Source organism: Typopeltis vanoorti, chromosome 10, assembly GCF_054136105.1.
Source record: "Typopeltis vanoorti isolate ZY-2024b chromosome 10, IOZ_Tvanoo_1.0, whole genome shotgun sequence".
In the NCBI taxonomy this organism is placed as follows: domain Eukaryota; kingdom Metazoa; phylum Arthropoda; class Arachnida; order Uropygi; family Thelyphonidae; genus Typopeltis; species Typopeltis vanoorti.
In genome coordinates, this window is record NC_143558.1 from 7,552,553 (window position 1) to 7,576,465 (window position 23,913).

Sequence of the window (23,913 nt, forward strand, 5' to 3'; positions counted from 1 at the left end):
TTGGCAGGAAAATGACCCAGAGGAAAACCAAGGTATAGGGATTGATATGGTACAAAGTGCCTTAGATGATAGAAATATAAGATCTGATAATGTTGGAGTCTTGACAAGTAACAGACTGCTTTGGAGGAAAATTGTAGATAGGAAGTTAGTAATGATGTAAATTTTTCATTTGGTACTATCATATCCTGAACATGCCTTGAGGGTACATGTCAGGAATTTGATGATGAATACTATTTTAAACTATCACCAAAGAAAAACTACAACATTCTTGGGTAAATATTTCATACAAACTAAAATAGTAATTGAAAACTAAACTCTAGAACATGTAACACATTTTCAACATTTAGGATGTGATATAACATTTGATATAGATATTAAATTAGTTTTCAAGCAATATTTGGAACTATAAGATGAACTAAAGGCAAAACAAGGATGGGAACACAGAATTTTATAAAGTCATGGTAATACCAAGAATATTGTATAGTTCAGAAAGTTGGATAGAGAAAAAAAAGAGATAAAGTAGAATACAAGCAGCTGAAATGAAATTTCTTTGAGCTGGTAAGAGGATGTATAGTGTGTAAAAATAAATAAATACAAAATTATGGAATAAGGATTTCTAATATAGGCAATAAATGATAAAAGAAAATCAAACAAATTTGAGAAAACATGTACAATGCATGGAAGAAAGATGGCTACCAAAGGAAGCAAAGTATAAATGGATATAAAGAGGAAAAAGATATAGGAAGAGATGGAAAGTTATAGTCCTATAGATGCCAAAACAAGGCTTTTAACCTATATCTTGAAAGAAGCTGTTTGGTATAGGTAGTCATTGAGAAACATTTTAAGGGATGTTTTTGAACTTGTTCAATTAAAGATATAGAATTTCTTTGTACAGGGTGATTAAGGATCAAATCTTGGATATCTGTGAGGAGACCTTTACATATTTTAAAGACCTTGTAGAATTGAATATTAGGGCTTCTGCCCTAATAGTCACTCCTCACTTTCTCATGGTATAAATGTGTATCTGCATACTGAATGAAGATGGGCTGGCAATTTGTAATTGATTTGACCATTGATTTGTATTTTTACTGGATAAACCAATAAGAATCACAACCCAACATAATGTGATGGTACAACATGAATGTCATGCCAGTTGTTTTTTAACTTGGTTAAACAAAGTTCCATTATTTCATCAGGGAACCAAAGCAAATAGCAGAAAATAGACTATTGGAACAAATCTCAACTCCAAGTTCAAGATTGGCACCATCAAGATTAGAATCATTAACAGAAAAATGGAACAAGCTGAGGAATATCAGATTAACACAATGGGTCTTATTTAAACAAAGACAAAAACAGGTGATTTTTCTAAGTAATAAATACAAGAAATTAAATTCTGGCAATAATGATCAGGGGAAAAGTAGCTGTAGTACTCGACACTAAATGAGGATAATCTAGAATGGCAGGCAATATTAGTAGGTGATGTGGGCAAATATCAGAAAGGGGAAACTGGACAATGATACTTATTTGTGCCTGTGCACAGAATGTTCTAAAGGAAAAGTGGAGGTATTTTATGATCTGTTGGAGAAGTCAGCTGACACACAGTTCTTTGTTGGAGATATAAACATGTGAGATTGCAAGGATAGAAAATAATTAAGAACTCTATGATCAACTTGAAGTTAAAGCAATAAAGGAAAAGACATGTATATCAAAATTTCTTAATTGGTAAGTTAGCATGTTCTCTTAGAGAAAAAGAATCCAGAGAAAGGATGAAAACATTGTATAAAACTAGCTAAACAAGTCATGGAATGACTTGGTAGGAACACTGAAGATAAATATCAGGGAGGTAGCAAAAATGTTCTGGAGGCTATCAATAGCCTCTAACATTTTGCTTTGAAAGATTGCTAAATGAAACAAGTAGTGATAGCACATCGTAGAAAACATTCAAGGGGAATGCAATCAGGAGTACATATCAATACTTGGTAGAAATGTTGCGAAGGCATTTGGAATAGATATTCTATCAGCCTTGAAGATATAATGGACAAATAGAAAAGTGAAGGAGGTGGAAGTTAAGTTTGTTTTGTGGTTAAAGAGATGAGAACTAGATTTCCCCCCACACACAAACCTATGGAAGTATTAAGTGCATCCAATATGAATGAGTTAAAGGATGTGAAAGAGACAGCTGGTGTGCTTGATGTGCCTCTCCTAGTGGGTCCTTGACTGTGTGGAGAGTCAAGGTCTCAGATAATATTGAGCAGAAATGCTCAAATATAAAGGTATAAAGCTGTGGGCAAGAGGATGAGGAGTGGTTTCTTTACATGGAGGAGGTTGAACTGTGGAATGCATTGCCTGATAGTGGTGAGAGCAGGAACAGTCAAGGAATGGTATGAAAAACTTAGTTTTCTAGGAAGGGCCTCCTATGATGAGTCTTGACTCCATGGAGGTCTGAATGATATTTTTCTATGGCTACATTGCATAATTCCAAATCTCTAATTAGAGGGTTGAATTCCAGATGATCAGAGTAGAGCTCATAGTACCTGCCTGTAAACAGGGAAATAAAACTGAATATGAGAATTATAGAAATTTCCTTATTGAGTGTTTCTAGGATTAATTTATGCAAGTATACTTGAGAAAAGGCTAAGAGAAATCGTGGAAGGGAAGCTTGGAGAACAAGCTGGGTTCAGGCTGAATAGGTTGTCAAAATTAGATTTTCACTTTATGACATAGTTATTGTATTTTTCCTTGTATAAGACGACACTTTTTTTCTAAAATTTTTAGACCAAAAATTGGGGGTCATCTTATTGATGGTCCCATGGTTGCTCTGGCAAAACTGATGGTACCTTGTCTCTGCGAACAGGCTTCCACCAATCACTAGTCTTTGTTAACTCTGTCAATTGACATCATTAACGGCAGATTCTGAATAAACCAATCGGAACTCTTGATGGAAGTTTTTCACTTGGCTATGCTATCAGTTACATATTTGGTTTAATCCTTTATCCAAGTTTAAGCAAACAAAGTTTGTGCCTGAAATATTTTCAGGACTGGGGCAACTCGTGGCAAAGGCGGTATAAGTTCTGATCACTTGCCTTAGTATCCCATAATGCAAAGCACATATCCTTAGGGGTATGTATATCTGGGTAGTGATCCTTTCCATAATGCATAGCATTATATATACCCATAAAGTTTGGAGCTTACTGATCACTTTTCTATAGAGAAAAGTGATCAGTATATACATATACAATGCTATTAAACCATTAGTCTGGCCACAGTCGAGAACCTTAGTTGGCACAGTGCCAAGGAGAATCGATTCATGTTGAAGAGGAGAAAGGAATATATAAATAGTTCCCTTCCTTATGAGACTGTTACTCCTTCCTGTCTGTGTACTTGTAATTGAAGTCCTCTAATAATTCCTTGCACTACATTCATTGTGCTAATTTGTTATCCACATTGAGTTCATTTAAGAACTCGATTATTAGCAATATCATAAGGGCCTTTGTGGCATGCAGTACTTGCGGCATGTATGCGTCTCGGGAATTACATATGTGGCTCGTTAAAGAGAGTGGAGAGCGTATGTGTGCAAAATGCAGGCAGTTGGAGGAAATAAGTACATTAGATATATCGATATCCGACTTTGTTGCTCCAGGAACGGGGAATGAATGTACGAAGACAAGTGTGGTAGGAGAGAATGAGAAAATAATAGTTGATAGTGTGGAAGGTGTGAGTGACTGTGAAAGTTTAGGAGATGGTTTTGTTTGGGAGAGTGAATTTAGATTAAGAGTGACTGACCTGCAGAGGGAGATGAGTTGAAAGAGGAGGTGGAATGTCTTGTGAATGAGAGCAGAAGTATGAAAGATAAGATTAGGAGAATGGAAGAGATAAATGCAAGGCGAATCAGAGTAGGGGAGAGAGAGAGAGAATTTAGGGAGTATGAGTGAGAGGTATGTGGGTGCTAGAAGAGGAGAGAATGGAAACAGAAGAGAGGGAATGAGAGAGAGGTATGAGAATGCTAGCAGACGAGAGGATGGAAACAGTAGGAGAGACGGAATGAGAGAGATATGGAAATGCTAGAAGAGGAGAGAATGGAAACGGTAGGAGAGATGGAATGAGAGAGAGGTATGGGAATGCTAGAAGACGAGAGGATGGAAACAGTAGTAGGAGAGACAGAATGAGAGAGGGATATGGAAGTGCTAGAAGTGGAGAAAATGGAAACAGTAGGAGAGAGGGAATGAGAGAGGGATATGGAAGTGCTAGAAGTGGAGAAAATGGAAACAGTAGGAGAGAGGGAATGAGAGAGATGTATGGGAGTGCTAGAAGAGGAGAGAATGGAAACAGTAGGAGCGAGGGAATGGTAAGAGGTATAATGTATGGCGACTCACTGATCCGTGGTGTTCAAGATAGGATGCGTGAGGAGTGTTTGCCAGGAGGAACAATAGAAAGGGTGGATGAGATAATTGATGGTAGGAACGAATGACTTGAGTGGTAATGTAAGTCGGGCAGCAAGAGATATAAGATTTTTGCTTGAGACTGTACGGAAGAAGACAGAGAGAGGAAAAATAGTGTGCGTGTTGCCTAGGTATGATAATGATGAGCTGAGCAGAAGAGCGGTGATATTGAATGGCATAATAGCGAGAATGTGTGACAAGAGAGGACTGGTATATGTGGATGCTTGGAGTGCGTTTGAGGAAAGAGAGGAATTGTATTTTCAAATGTAATTTCAAATTATTCAAATGTAAACGAGAGACCGTTTACATTTGAATGAGGAAGGATGTAGGCATCTGGAGAGATTGCTGTTCTGAACGAGTCAGTGTGTCCCAGGGAGGATGATAGCAGGGGTGGCCTCTTGTGGGAATGGATACTGGGGAGAAGGGAGACAATGTCAGGTAACACTGAGCCCAGTGGAGTCTAGAAGGGATAATGCTGGGTATAGAAACAATGGCATTTATATGCTTTATACTAATGCCAGGATACTCCTGGCATTAGTATAAAGTCTCACTTCCTTCCAAATTCTCCACATCTAAGAGTGGAGAATTTGGAAGGAAGTGAGACAAATGATTTTGAGAGCGTATGGTATGGTGTAAGGTAGAGGTAGGCAAGACAGGATATTTAGTGGGGTGTTGCTACAGACCCAGGAGCACAGGATGGGGACCAGGAGATGTTTAGACAGCTAAGTTTGGCAAGTGCAAGAAGAATGATTGTTATGGGAGATTTTTAACTTCAGTAGTATAAATTGGAGAGAGGAAGATGCATGTAGCAATAGGAGAATGGAATTTCCTGAATTCTTGATGGACAAATGTCTTAGGCAACATGTAACAGAGGGAACAAGAGGTTCAAAAGTTTTGGATTTGGTTATAGAAGTTATTATCAACTCTTCATCAGAAGAGTTGATAATAACTGAGTTGACGTCTCTCCCACCAGTTGGAGAGAGTGACCATATGGTGTTGACTTCGAAAATGAATAGACATGCAGGAGTATCAAAGAGACGGGAACTTATGTGGAATTATAAGGCAGGTGATTATAATAGTCTTAGACATCAACTTCAGGAAGTTTCATGGAGGGAGGAATTGGAAGGCCGGGATATCACTAGTGCGTGGGAAATTGTGAAAGAATATTTGTTATCAGCAATGGTAAGTTGTATACCACGAGTGAAGAAGAGGACGCAATTTGGGGTAAAGTAGATGACAAACAATATTAAACAGGAATTGAATGCGAAAAAGAGGCTATGGAAGAGATGCATGAGGAATATAAGACACAGGCCAGAAGAGTGACTAGTGTGGTAAGGAAAGCGAAACTGGAATATCAGAGGAGATCGGCCCTAAGATCCAAAGAAAATCCTAGGGAATTTTTTAGCTATGTGGCCAGTAGGAGGAGAAATGACTGTGGAAGAATGATATTGTGGGATAAAAATGGGAATAGAGTGACTGATGCAGAGGACATAGTGGAATTGTTCAATGAACACTTTATTGGAGTATTTCATCCTAGAGGAGTCAGTTTTAATGCTAGAGGGATAGGGCTGGTTCGAGGTTTAGATGTACAGGAGGAGAGTGTTTCAGATACTGAGTACTCTGGATGTCAGTAAAGCTGTGGGACTGGATGGTATTTCACGAGTTTTGAGAGAATGTGCTAGGGAATTGGCAGTGCCTTTAACGTGGCTTTTCAATGAAAATCTGGCTTTGGCAAAGGTGCCCAGGGAATGGAAGGAAGGTAAGATAGTGCCATTGCATAAGGGTGGTAACAGACTGGAAGTGTCTAATTATAGGCCAATCTGTGTGTCATCAGTAGTTAAGATCTTGGAGAAAGTAGTGAGGGACCGTATACAGCATTGGGCAGATGAGGGTAATGTTATCTGAGAATCAACATGGATTTGTGAAAGGACGCTCTTGTTTTAGCAATATGCTAGCCTTTTATAATAAAGTTACAAGAACATTAGATAAGGGAAAGGCATATACTGCAATTTTCTTAGATTTGGCAAAGGCATTTGTCAGGGTGCCACATGATAAGCTGATATTTAAGTTGCAGTACATGGGTCTGGATGTCAGATTGGTCAACTGGATTCAGGATTGGCTGTCTGATAGGTATCAGAGTTGTGTATGGTGGAGCAGTTTCCTTGAGGCAGAGGGTTACAAGTGGGGTCCCACAGGGCTGAGTACTAGGACCTATATTGTTTAACCTTTATATCAATGACATAGCCAGTGGATTGCAGGGGGATATTCAGTTGTTTGCGGATGATGCGAAGCTGGGAAGGATTATTAGTAATAGTGCAGATGTGGTAGCCCTGCAAGAGGATTTATCTAAGCTAGATAGATGGGCAAATGAATGGGAGTGTCAGTTTAATGCAGCAAAATGTAAGGTCTTGAGGTTTGGGAAACATAGATGGGATGCTGCTTACTCTTATGGGAGGAGTTATACTGGAGGAAGTAGGGGAGACAAGATGAGTTTTTTTGACTCCTTGGAGGCTTGAATAATAATAATTCTGCCTTGTATCTTCTAGCCTATAGCAGCAACAAACTTTAGATTTCATTCTGTAGTTTTCATTCATTCTTTCTCTCTGAAAATGCTAAAAACTTGTTTTCTTTCCTATAACTAATATCATCCAGCACTGAACCAGGTCTGTAACATTTGGCCACAATGCCAGAAACCAGATACTTCTCACTGGTATATATAAAGTGTAGTATACCCTCAGCCGATAGACAATTTGTTAAGCTCATTGATTAGGAAATTTCTGTAAATACCAAGAGACCAGGCATGTGCTTAGACTGAAAAAAACAACTGTGCATTGCCATTTGTGTAGCCAGGAACTTAGTGTCATTAATAACCTTGTCCATCAATTCATATATGTTTGCTCAAATAAAGATTTTAGTATATAAACATGAATGCATAAGAACTTATCTTTTCTCAGATGGATGTAACTTGTCATTAACAAAATTAACTATATATCTAGATAAATTCTGAGCATAGAAATTGGTAGATTGTCAGATTTTTGAAAAGGTCCATATCCTGAAGAATGCTCGAATCCTTAAATACGTCATCTTTCTAAGCTTGAGCTGTAATTCCTAAATTGCATGTGGAATTACAGCCCAAATAGTTTGTCTTATCTAAGATGTCATCTGAAAAATGTCACTTCTATAAACAATGCATGCATTTTGATATCATGGACATGCATACTAATTGTTGCTTAGCAACTGCTGTTAATAAGCTTATAGCTTTTCATTGATGTAAAAGCAGTTTACTTACACAACATCCATTTAGTCTTTTTTTTACTCCTGGCCAAACAGACTAGTCTGCAAAACTTGTAGGTGGATTAAAATTAAAATTTGCTGTGAATACAAAAATGCTCTTTTTAGATACATTTAGGTGTTCACTATGTATAATGCATTAGAAATAATAAATCACTTCAAGATTTGTGCTTTAAATGTTTCAAGAAACCAGTATAAAGTGTTATGAGTAAATTATACACATTTGGAATATGGAGAAAGGAATCTCTTGACTTGACTTGGAGCTTCTTACTAAGAAATAAATTTAAGAAATTTATTGCTGAATAGCTTTTATAAAGCAACTCCATCTGTGAATCCAGGAACTTATAAATTGGTTAGAATTGATTTCTGAAAATCTGGGATGAAAGCAGTTCATATTTTCGTGTAAAAGTTGATGTGTGTATTCAAAACACCAAAATTTAGCATACATTGGCATTCACTTATTTAACCATTTGATCTTGCTAGAAAACTGAACACTTGAAGCTGATTCTCCTAAAGGGAGAAATATGTAATTCAAGTTTGATTGTTCCAAAGCTTGGTGTTTGCCATTTGGCCCCATGAACAAGACACTTTGGATGCATGTTGTTCTCACATGAATTGGTTTTTAACAGCTGAGAAATTTTAAGATCTGAAATATCAGTATACTTTTTTTTTAAGCAAGAGAAAGAAGATTGTCAATTTAAATATTAAACTTAAATTTTTTTTTTTTTTTTCAGATTTCATTCCTATATTTTGACTTAGCAGTAATATAGTAGCTCATCTAAAGCATAATTTAGATCTCTTCAATTTAAAATGAATACTGTAGATGAGAATATATTTTTTTTTTATCATTAGAAATTGTGAATTATCTTACTGACATGTTGAATTCATTTTTGCACAATATTACAAGACTCCTTCTGAAGTCTGATAGGTATAATTCAGGAGCAATGACAACCATCAGTTTAAGAGTTTCTTGGTTTCACATTAGTGTTTATCAGTAGTCTACATAGTCATTGAATGAATTGGCCTTCAAAAGGTTACAAGCTTATATATTTAGTACCATGGGCAGACAGTTTTTTACTTGCCACTTTCAGGCCTCCAAGAAGGCTTGGTGTTGTCCATTTGGCCCCATGGACAAGACACTTTGGATGCATTTTGTCACTTACCTAAACAGCCAATACACCAAAATCCACTTCACAGTAGAAAAAGAATCTAAATAATTGTTTACCTTTTCTTGGCATATTAGTCACCTGCCTTTCAGATGATCACTATCTTTTTTCATTTACAGAAAGCCAACACACAGGAAGATATCTGCATAAACAATCACATCATCCAGCCTAGCAGTATGGCATTTTTAAAAATATACATAGAGCCAGATCCATTTGTTTTAATGATACAGCTCTGTCCACAGAACTCAAATATCTGTGCCATACTTTCTTGGCCAATGGCTACAGTTCCTACAAAATGCTACATAGCCCCATTACTTCTCCCTCTAACACACAGGAATATGATATTACCATTTCTATTCCCTATGTCTGAGGTACATCAGGAAAGATAGCCAAAGTATAATGAAACATGCTTTGTAGCACATTCAAATCTTATGTTAAATTAGCAACTCTGATCTGCTTGCCTAAGGAATAAACCTTACATCCTGGAGTGTATGAGGTTCCTTGTGACTATGACTTGGCCTACTATGGGCAGACAGGAAGATCTGTTAATGCCTGAAAGAACTTAAGAAATACATTCACTACCATTATTATGACAAGTCAGCACTGGCAGACCATGCTTTGGACACCCCTTTACACAGGATTAGATTGAAGTGCTATTTAGAAGTCATTACAGATCTGAAAGATTATTTTTTGAGTCAGCCATGGCTATGAAGAATTCTAACCTGAACAAATATGGTTGCATTAATTTGCCAAGCATTTGGGAGCCTTACCTTAAGAGCAACTCCCACATAGCCATATTTTATTTTATTTTTACAATATTAGAGGATCCAAAATAGGACTTGAAATCTTTTGTCCATTCCAGTTGTATTGTTTCACTTACTCACTGTCACATATACATGCTGTGCTGTGCTCTGATGAAGCTGATTTGAAATTCAGCAAATTATAAGCAAGTTAATAAAACATCTTTTTATAAAATAGTTTGTTTGGTGTTGTTGATACTGTTAAAAATAAGTCATGTATAGGAAAACAATGTGCCATTTTAGTCTTGGACAATCTATGCCATGGTGGGACTTAAGGCTATAGCTGTTGATTGGAATACAAATATGATGTCCATTCAACCAAGCCAGAACCCACTGCTTAGCTAGTGAAACCTTAAAAGATAATATAATGCAAGGCAACATGCAATCTCTACTTATGGATCATATGTTTTGAACCTTAAAAATAAAAACCTTGTGCTAATGATTGCATATTCTCCTAAATCACATGTACTGTATCTATCTGACATGATAAAGTTTGTTTAATGCAATCATTTGTTTTAGCTTTATAATGAAACTTGACAATTAATTTCTAATGGTTGGAATGTTTACTCAATGTCAAGTGAGACTTCACTTAGTTCAGTTGTCTTTAAAACTTTTTTTTGTTATAATTTGCTTTAGAAAAATCATTAAATATAAAATTATTTTTCAGTCTGCTCTGAAGGATATGATCAGTAGAGATTCTTTCTGTGCCTCTGAAGTGGATATATTTAGAGCAGTATGTGAATGGGCACAACATAATCCTGGTATAGATACCCATGAAATTTTATCTGCTGTTCGCCTTCCACTTATGGCCCTGCCTGAATTACTTAATGTTGTACGACCAACAGGGCTTGTTAGTCCAGATGCTATCTTAGATGCTATCAAGGCACGGACTGAAAGCAGGGATACCGACTTAAAATATCGGGGATATTTAAGTAAGTTTTTAAGTTGGTTTTACCAAAAAAATTTTTTTCTTCAAAATGGAAATAACTGAAGTTAGTGATTATTTTGAAGCAAGTAACTTTCTATTTTTTTTAGTATTGATTCATTTTTATCTTCATTTGAAGATAAAAAAAAAATATTTAGTTCAGGAGGCATGTTTTCTTGTGTTGAGGTAAGGTTTCTTGTGTAAATAACCAAAGGTTCAACAAATATGAAATACTATAAAAAAATGCTGTTTTCTTATATTCCACAGTTGACAGGGAAATGAAGTTTACTTTTTAACTGTGGAAACTTAACATTTGTGTACTGGCTTTACAACTGAATTATCAGTAAAACTTCAGGGAATGCAAAGCTGTTTTTTTTTTAATAAAGAATATGCTTCCTATAACTTAACATATTCTGTTCTATTCCATCTCCTTTCACATGTATATTAGCACTTTTTATTTCTGAATTTTGCATTATTGTATCATGCATCCATATAACATTGACTGTGCAGCATGTCATGACAGCCGGGTACTTCTGGAATGGTGCACATGAAACTTCCATACAAATTCTTGATGCTATCAGATGAACAGTTTGGCTGTTTAACTGTTCCTTTCTCACAGACTAACTCTAACCACCTTACCTCATCAGGTACATCCATGGCTGCCAGTTCAAAAGAATTGAGAACCATCCTCTCTCTTTCTGCTAAGCTTTAGCAGAAATAACATGAGTAGTAGCTGGCAAACATCTCTTTACCATTCTTTGCTTATGTTTTTTTCTGCTCCTCTTTCATTTACCTTTTGTACTCTAGAACAGCCTCCCCTGTGAAATATTCTCTAAGGATAACCTCCAGCTGTGTTCAGATAGAAAATTGATTCCTTCTCTTAACCTGTGCCCACATACGACATCAGTAGCTATAGGTTTTTGAAACATCTTGCGTAGAACTGATGAGAGCCAGTAAATCGTGATCTGGCATTTGTTAGTCGCATGTGAACTCTAGGACATCAACTAACATAGAATCCTTAAGTTGTGACAAAAAATGGAGGTAGGTTTTTCCACACACTTTTCATGCATTTCTATGGAATTTCATTCCATTTAGTGTTGATTGAAAGAATTGTTTTAATGGTAAATAACTTCCAAAATTCTCTGATAGAAACATTTAAATTGTCCATTTGGTTTACAAATTTTGACATTACACTATAGAATGCAGGTAGTAAGACTTGAATGATTTAAAATGTCTTTGGTCCAGTGGCTGCCAATATAAATTAGGTGGCAGGATAGCATCTGATGTTTTTCTGATATTCTCACTCATTGACTGCAGATGACTTAGAGCTTTATCTATTTCAAGAAGTATTTTGAAAGGAATTCCTTCTTGTATACATCAAACAATGCTGCATGTGATTCTTCAGAAAGAAAAGCAACTTTAACAGGCTACTTTTCATCCTCTTTTCATGTTAGCATATCAGCCTACTAGTAAGCAACTTCGGTGCATGTGGAATTTTTTGCTGTGACTGCAGAAGCTTCATTTTGCAATTTTCTCTGTAAAGCAGTCAAGCTTTAGTAGCTTTGAAATAAGGCATTCATTTTTTGTGTAGTATAGGTATGGTTTATCATTAGATTTTAAGAGACCACTCATCTATATTAAAGATTTGTGTGGTTGTGTACTGGTGTTTTGATTGCTTTTAGTTAATATTTATCCCGTAACTCTTTAAGTAAAGTGTAGTAGGGAAAAATGTGATCTTTCACTGTATTATTAGTTCACCCTGTTGAGGAATCTTCACAGGGATCTGACATGGCCATTTAAACTGACTGAATCTTATTATGGCTTTGAATTTGGATATGAAATTAACATTGTTGCACTGATAGGTATTTGTGAAAATGAAGCTGCTGATGTCTGTTTCCTTTGGCTGTGTGACTCGGATGGACTGATACACAGGATAGCTAATATCAGCTGATGACTGACTGATTTAGGAGCACAGGTTATTGCAGGTACTACACTACACTGCTTCTGGAAGTATTAACACTGATGCTATTGATAATTGGTTTAGGTGGCTTAAGCCAGAGGGTACTGGAGAATAGGTTATTTCCCTGTGCTTGCAATTAGATCGTTGAGATTTTTTCTTGGCCTGTAACATTGTTCCACAGACTTAGTAAGACTTCTTTCTGTAGGGACATGAAACATAGACATTGAACTAAGACTTTTTTTTTGCTTAATTTTCTCACTGAAGAATTTCAGTGTCCAAGTTGGAGATTCTTGCTCTATAGGAAGTAAGATGGACAGGAAAGCGACATCCAGAAGGTTAACCATCCAATTCATATGCTTAGCACATGAAGACGACAAACATCAAAGTATAGGACAGTTACTTAATAGAAATGCTAGTAATGCTCTACTGGATATAACTACATTAATAATAATTAAAAAAAAAAAAAAAAAAGCTAAATTTAAAACTGGGATTTAAGCTCTGAATATAGTTAGCTGCTGTGCTCCAGTTGGATTCAAAGATGGGAGTGAGATTTTTTTAACTAGCTACAAAAACTTGAGTAAAATATACTCAAGTTTTTGGAAAGGTGAAATATGTTACTACTGGAATTAAATTATCAGTCAGAATTCATGCTAAGTATCATATTTCAAAAAGTATCAACATAAAAAAAAGTCATCATCAAATTCCTGCCATGTACCCTCAAGGGGTATACAGGATATGACAGTACTACATGAAAAAATTACATCATTACTAACTTCCTATCTACAATTTTCCTCCAAATCAGTCTGTTACTTGTCAAGACTCCAACATTATCAGATCTTATATTTCTATCGTCTAAGGCTCTTTGTACCGTATCAATCCACCTATATCTTGGTCTTCCTCTGGGTCGTTTTCCTGCCAACCTGGCAGAGAACACTTGTTTTGCTAATCTTTCCTCTCCCATTCTATTTAAGTGACCATACCATCTGAGATTAGCTCTGCTAACGCATTCCTGGATGCTGACAATGTCAAATTCTTTCCTAATATCCTCATTTTTAATATGATATTGCCATTGATGCCATCTGTTCATGCCTCTAATCTTTCTCAGGACTCTCATATCTGCGGTCTCTAGTCTTTGGTCAAGTGTTTTACTTCTGACCCAGCTCTCAGATCCATAAGTTAAAATTGGTTTGAACACTGTCTTGTATACAGCTAATTTAGTGTTCCGACTAATTTCTTTCTTATTCCATATGAATTTATTCAATTGACTTCCCACGATACCAGCTTTGCTGATTCTGTTGTCTATTTCTATATTTAGTTTACCATCTTGAGTAAAAATTGTGCCTAAGTAGCTGAAATGTTTTACTTGTTCCACAGGTTCTCCATTCACAACACAGTTGACATTTTCAATGATTCTGCCTATTTTCATTGTCTTTGTCTTTTTATTGCTGACCTTCATACCATATCTATTACAACAGCTATTCAATTTAGTCAGAGAATCTTGCAGACTTGTAGCGGATTTATTTAGAAGTATAACATCATCCGCATAATAAAGCAAAGAGCTGACATTAACATCTCCAATTTTGATATCAGGTTTAATACCACATTCCTTCATAATGTGATCCATATAGATAATGAATAACAGAGGGGATAATGTACATCCTTGTCTCACACCAGATTTAACATTAAACCATCTTCCTGTACTTCTTTCAATTCTAACTGCTGACTTACAACTCAAATAAAGACTAAGTATTGCTTGATATAATGCCCCATTGACACCATATAACTGCAGCGTATTGAATAACTTCTCTCTTGGCACCTTGTCATATGCCTTTTCCAAATCGACAAAACTTAAATACAGATCTTCGTTATATTCCCAAGCTTTCTCGACTATTTGTCGTAAAGTGAAGATCTGATCCTGACAGCCTCTATTTGGCCTGAATCCAGCTTGTTCTTCACCAAGCTTTTCTTCCACAATTCTTCTCAACCGTTTCTCAAGTATACTTGCATAGATCTTGCCAGGAACACTCAGTAGGGAAATACCTCTAATTCTCACATTCAGTTTTATTTCCCTTTTTATATATGGGTACTATGAGAGCTCTACTCCAATCATCGGGAATTCGTCCCTCTGTCCAGGCTTTCTGAACTATGCAGTGCAGCCACTGTAAGACTCTTATACCACCATACTTCAGCATTTCTGGCCGAATATCATCTACTCCTGCTGCCTTTCCACATTTCAAGCCTTTGATGACTTTTCTACTTCAAGTTATGATATGTATTCCTGACTTCATGCCTGGTCAGTGTTTTTTATCACTGCTGTCATCACTGCTTGTTTCATTTAGCAGTTTTTCAAAGTAATTACTCCATACTTCAAGGATATCTTTTTCTCCTGTTTTCATTTCACCTTTATCATCTCTAATTCCTTTTACAGCACTCTTTCCTCCATTCCTAAACTTCTTCAACAACCTCCAGAATATTTTGCCACCTTCTTGATATTTGTTTTCTATATTCTTGCCAAAGTCCTCCCATGACTTTTGTTTAGCTAGTTTTACACACTGTTTAGCTTTCTTACATTTGTCTCTGTATTCTGTAAGAGTAAAAGCTGACTTATTTGCCAGCAACTTTTGATATGCTTTCTTCTTTTCCTTCACTGCCTCTTTAACTTCCTGTGTCCACCAGGGAGTTCTGATTTTTTTATCCTTGCACACAACCTCACCACATGCCTCTCTGACAGAATCAATTAACGTTTTCTTCAGAGTTTGCCACTGAATCTCCAAGGTTTGATTCCTGTTCTCAAACTTTCATTTTATTTAAATTAAGGGGATATTAAATCCCACATTGTTTTAAAACCGAATAAGAAACTCAAAGATTGGAATCAGAGAGTTTCTTGCCGAATATAGTATAGTAAACTATAAAGTATCGGCGATCACTAAGCGTCCGCTAAATGCAAGTGGCCCAGCACGTAGTGCAATACCGGAAATCTCGCAGCAAAGTCGGTAAAGTTCTGATCACTATTCTTAGGTATTTACCATAATGTAAAAACACATATCCTAGGAAATGTATGCTGTTATTACATTATGGTGGTGAGGTCACTACCCAGACCGGTTTCAGCCTTTTTTGAGGCTTCATCAGTGAGTAGCTAGACCGAGTTAATACCAAAGTGTATAGCGAAAAGAACTTTATACTCTGCTATACGAGTTTCCGAACAGGTGCAACCATTACTTATTCGGTTTTAAAACAATGTGGGATTTAATATCCCCTTAATTTAAATAATGTTTTTGTTGCCGAAATGAAGCTTATTAGCTCTTTATATTTAAGTCTTTCATTTTATTTTCAATAATCTTTGTGTATTTAAGTCTACAGTTCACATCTGAGAGCTGCTCAACTTTTATTCGCTTTAAAACTTTCTTACGTGTTATTCTTTTCAATATGAAATTCAATTTTATCCTGCTCAAGACTAAATAGTGATCACTTCCAATTTCAAATCCTCTGTACACTCTGGTGTCCTGCGCCAGGGAGAAAACATCACTATCAACAATAACATAGTCAGTGAGACTTTTCTTATTCCTAGCCTCTTCTCTCCATGTGAATTTGTGCACATTTTTATGTTGGAACATGGTGTTAGTAATAACCAGTCCATGTCCTGAGCAGAAATCCAACAGATATTTGCCATTATTATTAGCTTTGCTCTTTTCTCCAAATTTTCCCAAAATATTTTTGCATGTCTCACAATCATTTCCTACTCTGCTATTTAGATCCCCAACAAGGACCAACTTTTCCTTTTTCATTGTGTCAGTGAAGCCTCAAAAAATTCCTCCACTTCTACCTTAGTAGAACCTTCTGTGGGACCATAGGCACAAATAAGTCTCATTGTCCACTTCCCCATTCTTATATTTGGCCACATTACTCTACTTGAGACTGACTGCCATTCAAGAAGATTAGCCTCGTATTTTGTGTTGAATACTATGGCTACTCCTTTTCCTTGATTATCATCGCCTGAATATAACATTTTGTATTTATTGCTCAGAAAGATCTCACCAGTTTTGGTCTTTTTTTGTTTCAGTCACCCCTATTATGTCGATCTGGTACTTATCTAATTCCTCAGCTAGCTCCATTTCTTTGCTGTTGAGGCTTCTTACGTTGATAGTACCGATCTTTAACTCTGGTGATGTTGAGTTGGGGTTTGTTTTCAGATTTGTTCCAGTAGCTGACTTTTCGCTGTTCGCCCTGGTTCCCTGGCGAAAACAACGGGGGCCTTGTTTAACCAGGCGATGCCCCAGCCGGCATGAAATTTTGTCATGTTGTACCATCATTTTTTATTTTGGTTTAACCAATAAGAATACAATTTGGTCGGCTAAATCCCAAATTGCCAGCCCATCCTCGTTCGTTCAGTATCAAAGTAGATACCCAACAGGGTGCACCACGAGAAGGTGAGGATTGGACATTAGGTCAGAAGCCCTGGTCGGTTCTCCGCATTCCTTTAAAGGCTATGTGGAGGTCTCCTCTCAGTTATACAGCTTTGACCCTTAAGCACCCCCATAAAAAAAAAGTAGAACTGGCAAATAGAGAAATGCCAAATTAATATAATTAATCTTATTGAAATGATACAAACAGGTGAGATTCTTCTAAATAATACCTAGAAGATATTATGTTCAAACAACAGTAATCAGGTAAAGGAAGGAGTAATTTTAGTATTCAACACTAAATATAAGACTGTTCTTGAATGGCAGGCAATTTCAAGGAAATATCAAAATAGGAAATTGAAGAATGAAACTTAGCTCATTCTTCAAAATTTGTTAAGAAAGGAAGATATCTAATTATCAGACACCTCCAGAGAGTCCAAAGACTCATCGAGGGAGAGCACCTACTTTGCAACTCTCAGTCTCCACCATTCAACCTCATCCACTAACTGCATCATCTACACCAATGCCATCTACTGTTCACCACTAGTATTTTCAGACAATCGCAAACATCCATGCTCATGGCAGGATTCGAACCTCCAGCCTTTTGTCTGGAGAGCAGATATGCTAACCACTTGGCCAACCAGGCCAGCCATAAAACCTTATTACACTTGGCAACATTGAACTGATAATTCCACTTACCTGCCCATTCATACAATCTACAGAAGAATCTATAGATATCTTTCTAAGAGAAAGCAGCTGACATAAACAGGAAAAACTAGTCCTCATGGGAGATCTGAACAGCAAAGTATGAAATACCAGATATATAGAAAAGGTTTGAGAAAATTTGATGAAAATTACAAAAATATAATGGTATCTGCTGGATTTTTGTTTAGGACATAGTCTGATCATTATACCATCTTTTAAATATAAAGATAGCAGAAATTCATATGGAAAGAAGATAGAAGAAACAAGTCTCTTCTTGGTTGTCTCCATGGAGTCAGTCATACATCGAATGACCATTGTTCATATAATATTTATACCTCTCCTTCAACTCATTCACCAACAGAGCACTCCAGCCACCCTTGAGGAAACCAGTCTCTGCATTAACCAACCACTGTCTAAGCAAACAAATCGCCCTAACACCCCTGCCAATGAACTCTTACACAATTTCTAGGGATGATCCCTTGTTCTCTCCCTTCCTGTCATGTATTAGTCTTTCATTATCATTCCTCCTGTTTCTGTCACATCCCTTCTTGCCTTTCAGCTAATCTTTGTAGCCCACAGACCAATCTTTCCTCATAGGGAGTATTCTATAGGCTTACCACAGTAAGCCTATGGAATACTCACATCTGGATTTTCTTTTAAATTCTTCATGTGAGTAGAATCTAGGCGATCAAATCTGCACAGTAGTCCAGGTGTGGCCTTATTAAGGCCTAATAAAGAGGAATAATAATCTTCGTATCCTGAGCGTATGTCAGTGTGTTCAACAACCACAAAGTTGTTTTGGCCACTTTATAGTATGCCCTTTAAATTTCCTGTCCACTGTCACCTCTAAATCTCTGGTCTCATCTATATCCTGCAGTTAATTTTCATCATTGCGTTACACAGCTTTGTACCAAAGTGCATGACCATACACTTGGTTGTGTTAGATTTGAAGCTGTTATTCTTTGCACATAGTCAATAGCAATAGTCAATGACTTAAGTCATTTATTATTGCTCTTCCTACCTTTTGCATTGTTGCAAACTTATTTCCCCTTAAATCATGACCTATATCACTAATGCATAATCTAAACAATAGCAAATCAAGTACTGATTCCTTTACTACACCAGTGGTCAAGGCCTACCCCTGTATTCAGTTGCCCAATATGCTACTCTGATATCTGTCCATCAACCATCCTCTTATTCAAATCACTAGCATCATATCCATCCCACATTTGTTCCAAATGCAAATGTATTTGGAGCTATTGAGATTATGAAGTGTAAACAAATTATAAAGTCAGTAACTCCCTTTCACAAAACCATGTTGTCCCTATAAAGTATATTCTTATCTAGTCCTGAATTATCTTCTGCTGCTTTCTCTAATACTTAACCATTACTCCTAAGAGCTGAATGATCTATAATTTATTACCTGTCTTGGAGCCTCCTTTATATAGCAAAGCTATTTTGCCCTCTTTCTGCACCTTATGTTCTTCCCAGAATTGAGCTTGAATTAAACATCTTAGTCAGATGAGCTGCCAATTCCCTTATATCTTCTCACAATATAAGAGCTGATATCCTATCTAATCTTATGGCCATATATGCATTAAGATTCTGCATTGTTTCTTTCCTTTCCTGTGTCTGTTTCCACAGTTGATTTCTTCTATAATTACTCATCTTGCAGTCATTGCTATTGTCAATACAGGTCAGCTATATTCTTTGAACCCTCCCCCTTCCCCCAAGGCCTATATCAACAACTTACTATATATTTCACTGGCCTCTATCTCACAACAGATAGCCACAAATGACCTGTCCTGATGTTCTCCTACTCTTTTTGGCTTTACTTCTTTTGCTGTCATTAGCAGACCCCTCCCTATTCTGTCTTTTCTGAAAATATACCTCTTGCATTCTATTTGTCATCCTTTGAAGACGCACTAATGCCTATAACGTTTTGCAAAGTTGAACTAACCAGTCAAAAAAAAAACAAAAAAACTTCTCCCTTATTATGAATAATTCTGGTATTAATATACATAAACTGTAATACCCTTCTTTCCACAATTCTCCTTATACCTTGTACTGCACTAGAGTATAGAACCTGGGAGCTATATTCTCATGTACTCCCTTCCACTCTGATGCTTCCTTGTCAACCTCTACTTTTCCTGACTGCACTTCTGAACTTATTAAACAATGCTTTCTAAAGACACTTAACTTAATCCATTTAATTGTAAACAGTGTCCATGCAAATCCTTTTGTCCATTGAACAAGCTCTACCATTTCTCCCAAACATCTTGCAGTTTGACTAATTTTCATTAATTGCCCTTTTTCTTAACTCTTACTTTTTTTTTATTCGCCTCTACCAGCAATGTTCATGGTTTATTGTATGCTACACTTGATACCTGTTATATCATTTATACCAGCCAAAATAATCATCTTTCACTTTTCCATTCTATATCCTTCCAGCATTGCTCACAATGTTTGTCCCAGGAAAACAAGGTTCTATCATACTCTTTACAGAAGCCTTTTATCATAGTCACCTTGTAGAAATACGGGATTTGAGTGAAATGGAATGTGCAGTTTTATTAAACAATCAATTCTTAAGAAAAAGATATGGAAGGAATGCAGTGTGCACAAGGGTGATGCCAGTTGTAAAAATTATAAAGTACAGGCCAAAAGAGTTCTAGCTATTGTATGGAAAACTAAATGTGAGCATGAAAAGATACTAGCTCTGCAAGCTAAAGACAATCCACAAAAAATTTTATATTTTGAAATAAAAGAATGAATGGGAAAGAAATGTGGATGGCAGATGGGAATGCAGGTGACATGTAAAGATCAATTAACAAGTGTCCATTTTGCTAAAAGCTGTTAACCTGCCATTTGCAACATTGAGCTCAATGCCTATATCTATTGGAGGAAGAAACTTGAATGTGGAATGTACTAGAGCTATTTCATAAATTGAATATGAATCTGGTGATGACAGCAGGATTCTAAAAGTGTTCAGCTGAACTGAACACCGGATTTTGGAAAAGTTAGTAAGAGATCACATACAGAAATGGGTTGCAATTTGCTAGCATGGATTTGCTAGGGAAAGATATTTCTTTCTGTCAAGGTTACATGGTGGTCAGCATTTATCATGTAGAATTTATGGAGACAAAAATACATGCATTAGAGCAGTTACTTTACTTACAATTAAGAAAACACTCAATGTTTTGCTTCTATATCAAGGTCATTAGGGAAACATACATGATCACCACACAAGCTACATGATAAAAATTAAGATAAATCTATTCACTTAAAAATTTTATGGAATTTATAAGTGTTAAATTTTTTTTTATTATCCTGACATTTTGATCTTCATATCAAGATCATCTGGAGCATACATAAACAAGTTGAGTTACATTATTAACTGTAAGCTAGAGAATCAATGATTTGATCACATGTTATTCTACTTGCATGACCTCTAGTGAAAAAAATATATATAAATTACATCAAGCTAAATTCTATTTATGATGACAGGATTAAACATTCTTTCTTACAGATTGTTTCCTTTCAGAAACAATGATGTCCTATTTTTAGTATTACAATTGTTATTGAAGATACTGGATTTTCTACGGTCCTGTTTATAATTGTTCTTGGTGAGGAAGGTTTCGCAGGTCGAATATATGCCTTCCATATGTTTGGGATTTTAAGGCCATCATTATTGTTCAGATTGGGGTGGTGAACTTGCAGATAATGATCTTGCAGTCTTCTTTAAATTTCCGTTCATACCATGTTTTAGAATGATGTAGACAGCTAGCGCTTTTCCAGTAAATTCTGTGTAAGATATTCCGGCCTTAATCCAAAAAGGCCAGCTTCACCACAATTATTATATTTAATGTGTCGTTTATGTTCTTTTTGTCTGATAGGAATTGTGCATCCTGTTTCTCCTATATATGGTATGTTGCAAGTACAATAAATATGGTATACTCCAGGGTGGGCTAGTGGAGGGAGTAGGTCTTTGGATGAGTTGAGTAAGCTTTTTAATTTTGCAGGAGGGTTAAAGGTGACCAGTGGTTATTTTTGTAGTACTCTGTTTATTTTGTCTGATGTTCCTTTAACATGTTCATTGCCAATCTGAAAATTGGAATTTCGTGTGGTGGCCAAATTTTTTTTATTTTGATAGCGACATCCACGCGGTAACGTGTGATCGGCCAGCCGGCGAGAACTTGCATCGCGTGATTGACAACGAATGTGTTGATATAGGGAATGGTTATAGTTTTAGTGTAGTCTGGTTTGTCTTTGTTTTTTATTGAGGTTTTGTAGAGAATTTTATTAATAGTGTTTTGGCTGTATCTGTTTTTTTTGGAAAGTATTGCTGATAATTTTAAATTAGTCTTTCAGTGCCTGTTCACTGAAAGTTTAAATGCATGCCGATCACAGTGTAACACTAAAAGAAAGGATTAGGATAAATCTAACTGTTAAATAAATTGAAGTTAGATTTATCTTGCTTTTGTGTTGTGTCATGCAGCTTGTGTCATGTTCATATGTATGTTTCCCTGATGATGACACAAGCTGCATGACACAACACAAAAGCAAGATAAATCTAACTTCAATTTGATAGCGATGATTTACAGAGGCCAAAACATCAAGTGTTTTCTTAATTGCAATTGCTCTAACATGTGGTTTTGTCTATAAATTTTACACAATGAAGAGAAGGTCATGTTTGAGTAACTTGCTCACATTTTATGACAGTTGAGTTAGCAAATGGATATACCATGATACTTTTGAACTTTGCTAAAGCTTTTGACAGGATTCAGCATGGAAGGCTGTTGCAATATGTTGGAGGATATGAGAATGTATTATTAATTACCAGTTTGGATAAGAAGATGGCTGACCAACATCAAAAAAAGTGGTATATGAGGGGTGTGTGTGTACATGATTTAAGGTGACCAATGGTGTACCCTGAAGATTAATTCACTGTTATTCAGTCTTTATATTAATGATATTGAGAAGGATTTAACAGGAGATATACAACTATTTGCTGATAATGCAAAGATAGGCAGAGTAATTATGAATGCAAATGATATGTTCTTGCAGAATGATTTGAATAAACTGGAGTTGTGGTCATGTGAAAATGGCTATGAAATCAGTGTTAGTAAATGTAAAGTTATTCACTTTATTATGAGATTTTTTTATGATTATTATCAAGGCCTCCATGCAGTCAAAAGACTCATCATGGGAGATTGTTTTTAGGAAACACAGTTTATTATATCACTCATTGACCATTCTTGCTCTAACCACTGTGGTTAGAGCCCTCTTGCTCACAGCTTCCTTTCGTAACTTCCAGGGATGGCCCCTTGTCATCACTCCTTCCTGCCGTTCCACCAAGTGAAAGAACTCCCCAATGTTTACCCTGTAATTGCCTCTCAACAGTTTGTCTCGATCATATCACCTCTCTTCTTTCTATCCACCAAACTGCAGTCCACATTTCCTCATTCAATCCTCGTAACTGACATTGTACAGTCCTGAAACCATCTTTGTTATCCACCTCTGTACCCTTTCCACAGATAATTTATCCCCTTCAAATTCTGGGGACCAAATTTGAGAGTAATAGTCTGTGTGATCTGATCAGGGTCTTATGCAATGGAATGATAACTCTTATCTCTGTAAGTCATCATCGTTCTCAGTATTGCAGCAGTCCTCTGGGTTATCTTCACCACCTTTTGTAATATGCTCCCTGAATTTCAGTTTTCTATCAATCATCACCTCCAGATCTCTTGTACCCCCACTTCCTCCAGTACAGCTCCTCTAATTGAGTAATCAGCTTCTCATCGATGTATCCCAAACTTCAAGACTTTACATTTTGCTGCATTAAACCGGTATCCCATTCATTTGCCCCTCTGTCTAACCAAATCCTATTCAAATTCTCTTGCAGGGCTGTCACATCTGCACTATTACTGATAACCCTTCTCAGCTTTACATCATCTGCAAACAACTGAATATCCTCTTGCAATCCTTGACAATGTCATTGTTATAAAGGTTTAACAATACAGGTCCCAGCACGGAACCCCACCTGCAACCCTCTGCTTCCCTGACATCACCCCCACCATACACAACTGCCCGATACCCATCAGAAGTCAATCTTGAATCCATTTGACCAACCTGACATCCAAACCCATGTGCTGCAACTCGAGCATCAGTGTATTATTTAGTAGAGTATTATATTGATAGGATTATCCTATAAGAAAAAGATTAGACTA

The 23,913-nt window shown here is 36.5% G+C and overlaps 1 protein-coding gene across 2 annotated transcripts in view; it reads left to right on the forward strand.

Annotated features, from left to right (window-relative positions):
* The window catches only part of BTBD9 (BTB (POZ) domain containing 9), a 271,031-nt gene that overhangs the window by 120,273 nt on the left and 126,845 nt on the right, over positions 1-23,913 (forward strand). For both annotated transcript variants that reach the window (XM_090398752.1, XM_090398751.1), the window contains exon 5: positions 10,364-10,628. In XM_090398752.1, the coding sequence (XP_090254878.1) occupies positions 10,364-10,628 (265 nt within the window). The remainder of the gene's footprint in view (positions 1-10,363; positions 10,629-23,913) is intronic.